Source organism: Prinia subflava, chromosome 12 (assembly GCF_021018805.1).
Source record: "Prinia subflava isolate CZ2003 ecotype Zambia chromosome 12, Cam_Psub_1.2, whole genome shotgun sequence".
NCBI classification, from domain to species: Eukaryota; Metazoa; Chordata; class Aves; order Passeriformes; family Cisticolidae; genus Prinia; species Prinia subflava.
In genome coordinates this window covers 9,310,563-9,316,710 of record NC_086258.1, presented here as the reverse complement: position 1 = coordinate 9,316,710, position 6,148 = coordinate 9,310,563, and the positions used below count along the sequence as shown (strand labels likewise).

The window sequence follows — 6,148 nt, the reverse complement described above, 5'->3', positions numbered from 1 at the left end:
GGCGCTCCCTCAGGGCTCCCTCAGGGCTCTCCCTCAGGGGCGCTCCCTCAGGGGCGCTCCCTCAGGGCCGCTCCCTCAGGGCCGCTCCCTCAGGGCTCTCCCGCAGGGGCTCCCCCTCAGGGCTCTCCCTCAGGGGCGCTCCCTCAGGGCTCTCCCTCAGGGGCTCTCCCTCAGGGGCGCTCCCTCAGGGCTCTCCCTCACGCCCTCACGCCCTCATGCCCTCGCGCCCTCGCGCGCTCTGCCGCAGTGGCGCCGCCTCGCGGCGGGGGCGGGCGCGCGCGGCCACGCCCGGAGCGCGCGGGGCGGGCGCGCGGGCGGCGCTGAGGCGGCGCTGAGGGAGCTCCGAGGGGGCGGCGCTGACCGTGACGGCGCTCGGGCGGCTCCGAGGGGCAGCGGGACGGGGCACGGACTCCGAGGCGGCTCTGAGGGGACGCGGGACGGGCTCTGAGGCGGCTCTGAGGGGACGCGGCGACCATGGCAGATCACGAAGCGGGGTTACCGCACAAGTCCCGGCGGCCGCCAGGTAACGGCCGCAGGGGGAGCGGGCAGGGGGCTGTCCCCAAACGGCCCCGCAGCGGCCGCTCCTCGCGCCATCGGGGCGCCTTCGTGTCTCTCTCTCTCCGCTTTTTCGTTTCGGTTTTAATTATTGCTTTATTTAGCCGTAGAGGAAAGTTTGAAGATGTTTCACCAAAGTTGAGCCCGCGGGAGGAGCGAGGAGCGGTCGTGCTTCGCTTCCCGGGCAGCCTCTGCTTCCCTCAGCCCCGGCTGCCGAGGGGTCACCGGCGGCACCGGAGCGACCCCAGCCCCGGCTAACGGGGGATGCTGAGACCCCGGCTAACGGGGGATGCTGAGCCCCGGCTAACGGGGGATGCGGAGCCCCCAGCCCCGGCTAACGGGGGATGCTGAGCCCCGGCTAACGGGGGATGCTGAGACCCGGCTAACGGGGGATGCTGAGCCCCGGCTAACGGGGGATGCTGAGCCTCCAGCCCCGGCTAACGGGGGATGCTGAGTGCCATCCCCGGCTAACGGGGGATGCTGAGCCTCCAGCCCCGGCTAACGGGGATGCTGAGTGCCAGCCCCGGCTAACGGAGGATGCGGAGCCCTCGGCTAACGGGGGATGCTGAGCCCCCAGCCCCGGCTAACGGGGGATGCTGAGCCCTCAGTACCGGCTAACGGAGGATGCTGAGCCTCCAGCCCCGGCTAACGGAGGATGCTGAGCCCCCATCCGCGGGTGACGAGCGATGCTGAGTGCCAGCCCCGGCTAACGGGGGATGCTGAGTGCCAGCCCCGGCTAACGGGGGATGCTGAGCCCCCATCCCCGGGTAACGGAGGATGCTGAGCCCCCATCCGCGGGTGACGAGCGATGCTGAGCTCCCAGCCCCGGGTGAGGCGGGGCTGACCCCGCTGGCTCTCCGGGCACCGTGGCCGCGGGTGGCGGTTCCCGGCAGGTCCTCGCAGCGCCCTCGGGAACTGCCGGAGCATCGCCCGGTGGCGTAACTCGGGTCTGTTTCTGTGGTGCGTGGTTTCGTTTCCTGTGCAGTAAATCGGATCACTAAGAGGAAAAGTACGCAAATAATGACAAGCAGAGTCAACAGAAGCAATCCCTGGGGCGCTGCACCAGTAAATGAGAACAAGGAGAATTTGGGGGTTGTCTTTTGACACTATTGTGGCTTTTCGCTGCAGCCAAATCCTGTCTAGGTGTGACTGGAGGAAGTGGTAGAAATCCTCAGGTGGGGCAATGACTTATACTGAATTTTTACTTCTTGGTATCAGTACTGATGTGAGTTTTGCCTTCTAGTTAGGTGGTGTTGGTGTGTGACACGGCTCAGGATGTTTTGGAGATGCATTGAGATAGCAGAACTGACAGTTTCACTCACTGGAAACTGGAATGTTTTCTTGTTACCTCCATTGTTCAGAAGCAGGCAATGGAAAAGCCCTGATTTATTGTATGATTTTTTTGTTTGCAACCAGAGAAGGAAGTGCATTTATAAGGTGACTTTGTATATGAAGCCTTTGGCAGGGTAATTTGAGTTGTTGTATAAATAACTGTGGATCTCTTTGGGCCTGATGCCCAGTGGCACATGCTGGTTGTGGTATCCTTGGAGAGGATCTCCATTTCATGTGTAACTATGTCAGTTATTAATACCTCACCGTGGTCACGTCGGTGGCAATCTTGTCTCTGCAAGCCTTTCCTGAACGCACTGCTGAGGTGGATTCTCCTGCAGCTCTCATGTGATCGCAATAAAATGTGGACTAAGTGGCATTAGACGTAGTTTTGGTTATTGTATGTTGTAATTTGGGGTATTTCCCAAGTGAAATGCTCTGAGAAGCATCTGTGAAGACATCTAGTTCACTTTGAAATTGGCATTTTGTTTACAGTCAGGGCACATTTTTGCTGCTTGACAGTGGTGTGCTTGTTTGGATTGTGGAGTTTTTGCAAAAGGGAATAAATCACAAATGAAACATGTGCCACACCTCAAGCTGTAACAAGAACTTTCCCTTCCATCTTAGCCTCCAGCACTAAGTGTGTATTATAAATTCTTAATACAGTTTGATGGTCCAAGTGATAATTTCTTGCTGAAGTAACAATAACTGTTCCAGTGAGCCTTAAAGGCATTGAAAGCTGATTCAATTAAGATTTTTTATTTTTTTAATAGTCTTTCTCCTTGTGGTTTATTTCTTGAAGAGGTTGCTCTAGAATATTTGCATTTTTTTATTGCCCACTTAGATTTGCCCACCACAGCAGGCTATAAATCCAAGGTGTGGGCTTGCCTGCCTTTTAGCTCAGGAGAAAACTGCAGTGGCAGGTTTAGGGATTCTGTCAGGCATCACTCAGTGCGAGGTCAGGCCTTTGTTTTCAGCCTGTGGGGTGGGCAGGGCTGGGATCACCTGCAGGAGCTGCAGCATCACCTCTGCCCCAGCTCTGCCAGGTTGGGTGCTGTGAGCTGGCTGCTCTCAGGATGCAGTGTCAGTGAGCCTCACGGAGAAATCAGGCAAGAGCTCAATGAACCTCACAGAGAAATCAGGCAAGAGCTGCTTCTTGATGAAGTTATCCCAGTGCTGTGATGAGATGGTTCTGAACTGGCTCATCCCACAAATGCCAGGCATGTTTCTTGTGTCTCATAGGGTTTTCCACAAGACAGCATCTCTCTCTTTTCTTGTATTGTGAAAAACAACACATTGGTGTTAAATAAAGCAACCTCTTTGCTCAATCTTGAAATTTGACATCATTTGAGGTGTGACATCTACATGAACTTGCGAATCTCCGCGGTAGGCAGGTGATGTTTGTGAGTGCTGGATGCCACCCTGGGACATCCCTGCTTGGCAGCGGGCTCCTGGCAGCCCCTTGGGAGTCTCAGGTGGCAGGATAAGAAACTTCCTGTAGCTCTGTGAATGCCTCCCAGCCCACATTTTGTCACTGCTGTGGCTGGGTAGCTTCTGAAACCACCAGCTCGTTATTTGATCCCAGAGTTACCTTCAGCTGGTCTCTTTTCCTGGTAGAGAAATAAGGCATGAGGAGTTTGTGGCCAAGAAATTCTTTATGGAGGTTTTATTTCACATCCAGCTAATCTTGTACCTGATCCAGCTTCCCAGACCCAACAGGTCTGAGAATTGTGGTTTCCTTAGCTCTGTACCCACGACAGCTGGAACAGAACCCAAGTTCTAACAGTGCTGTCCCAGAGCTGGCAGGCTGGGGGGTATTTGTGTTTTACTCCTTACACGAGATTCCTCTGACTTTTCACAAAACAAAGGAACGTGATTTCCACTTTCCTGAGTTACTCTGCTAGAAAAAGCTGGGGAGAGAAAGGCATTGGAGAACTGAAGCTTAAATGTTGGCACGCCTCTGCATAAATGCTACTTTGACAGCATTCTGCCCTCAGCTATCTCGCACAACTTAGAGACCGCTGGAAATCAAAGCAGAATTTGGCTTTTAATTTGATTTCTGGTCTAATGCACTTGGCCAGAGGAGTAGTGCTAACAGTGACTTATTTCAAAGAACATTCAACATAAATATCCAATTTAGGCACTTTAATAGGCACTCTTGGGTTTAAAAAAGTGAAAATTTCTGCTCTTTTGTAGATGATACCGATACTGGCCTCGGTGTATGTGGATGGATCCTGGTGATCACCTCACTTGTTTTCACTGTTCTTACATTTCCTGTATCAATATGGATGTGCATAAAGGTAAAATCGTTCACTGCTAAGTTGGGTTAAAACTTTAAGCAATGCAGAGTGGCTGTTACTGTTCTCAATTGGATTTACCTTTTCTAAACACAAATTAATCCAACTCTTCTTTCTTGAGCTGTAGCAGACAGTAGATAGCAGACCCCAGCACTTCAGGGCATTCATCTTCAAACCAAAATTGAAGGTAGTATTACAAAATTTGGTCAAAATAATTCCTGCATTGATGTTTTTACTACATCTGCCCAGTTGTCATTAGTAAATAAGCTCATTTGAATGATCAGAATAATTGCAAGAGCCCATAACTACTCTTAGAGAACTGATATTTTATTATTTAAGGAGATCTCTCCCTGTATATCACACACCTAAATATGAGGTCTGTAAATAGAAATCTGTACTGATGTACATGGACATGGCTGCGTGTGACACATCTGAAGACACAGGGTTGTCTGTGACCCCTCTGAAGTTGATGTTTGCAGTTTCCAGGCAGAAGGAGTTATTTCCTCCTGGCTTGGCTGATATGGCATCAGAATTGGAGCTGGAAAAATTCCTGCTGGGTCACAAATGCTGCACTTTGTTGTGGTGTTGCCAGGAAACTCCTGATGGCTGCTGCTGGTGCCTGGACCTGCCCAGGTGCCATCCCGTTGAGAGTATTTCCTGTGGACTATTGTCCTGATTTTTTCCTCTTGCTCTTTGCTTTTTGACAATAAAGTTTAGGCTAAAATTCTCAAAAGCAGCCAGTAGAGAAATGTGTATTAAATTTGAGACTCGGGAGTGTCGTAGCCTGGTGTGTGCATAATTTGGAATCCAGCATGTGACTTGTGGAGAGCCGTGTGTGATATCCAACAATGTGTTCCAGATCATCAAGGAATACGAGCGAGCCATCATCTTCAGACTGGGACGCATCCTGAAGGGGGGAGCAAAGGGACCAGGTATGTCCTGGACAGCAATTCGTTCCAGTTAGTCATCAGCAAAACAATAATGGTGTAGAGACAGCACAGGAAAGTGGCAAATGGATTTCTCAAGAATTCTGTTACTTCCAGTAAGAGGAGGCATTACAACACAAATTGGGCTTTATGAGCCTCGTGGGTCTCTACCAGCTCATCAAGTTCTGATTCATACTCTGGATTGAGAAGCCAGCAAACTTAATTTTACCCAGATCTCCTTTGTTAACCTATGATGTGCAGGCAGAATCAAAAGCACTAAATGTAAAGGGAGTTTTCAAATGGGTTATTTGGAAAAAGAAGTTGATGTATCAGTTAAACCCAATGAGTCTGAAATCCTTGAAGTCCTTCAGAAGTAACAGGAGCCAGCAGTGTTTGATAATTTTGACAAGTTGCCTGTGTATATTAGAAACTCTGAGATCTGCAAGAATGTTGCTTTCAGCTGTTGCTCCTGCTGCTCAAAGCGACAGAAAGGGGCAGTGGCTTCTTCCTTCCTTTTCACCAGGCTTTGCAATGTTCCACATTGCTGTAAAGCTGCAGAGTCTCAGTGAGCCACCAGAACAGAAGGCACGAGGTTGATGTCCTCACAAGTAACTATGTAGGGACATTTTTAAAAATAGCTGTTAATAGTTCTGGGACTGTTTTATTTCCACATGTTAAAATTCTCCAAGTAAGTGATACCCAGATAAATTGAAGTTTCTCAGCATGCATTTTTGCAAATCTTACCTAGGTTTGGAAGCCACTAACAAATGTTGTGCTGCTGAGCTCCTCACAAAGAGGTGCACAGCCATAACAGTTGGATTTCAGCTTATTCAAATAACAGTTTTATCTGCTCTAATGACCCATTTTCACATCTTCTTGTTTTTGGCACAGGTTTGTTTTTTGTCCTGCCTTGCACAGACAGCTTTATCAAAGTTGATATGAGAACCATCTCTTTTGATATCCCTCCTCAGGAGGTGAGTTTGCTTTCATCTTTGCATCTACTACAGTACAGTACTTGCAGAATTTTGTGTGCTTTGCAGT

General features: G+C 50.2%; 1 protein-coding gene across 2 annotated transcripts in view; it reads left to right on the top strand.

Moving 5' to 3' along the window:
* Positions 1-337: 337 nt before the first annotated feature.
* STOM (stomatin) overlaps positions 338-6,148 on the top strand; it is a 10,613-nt gene continuing 4,802 nt past the window's right edge. For both annotated transcript variants that reach the window (XR_010082028.1, XM_063410321.1), the window contains exons 1-4: positions 338-523; positions 4,081-4,184; positions 5,041-5,113; positions 5,999-6,081. Coding sequence is in view for 1 of the 2 variants with exons in the window: in XM_063410321.1 (XP_063266391.1) it covers positions 475-523; positions 4,081-4,184; positions 5,041-5,113; positions 5,999-6,081 (309 nt within the window). In the remaining variant the exon portion in view is untranslated. The remainder of the gene's footprint in view (positions 524-4,080; positions 4,185-5,040; positions 5,114-5,998; positions 6,082-6,148) is intronic.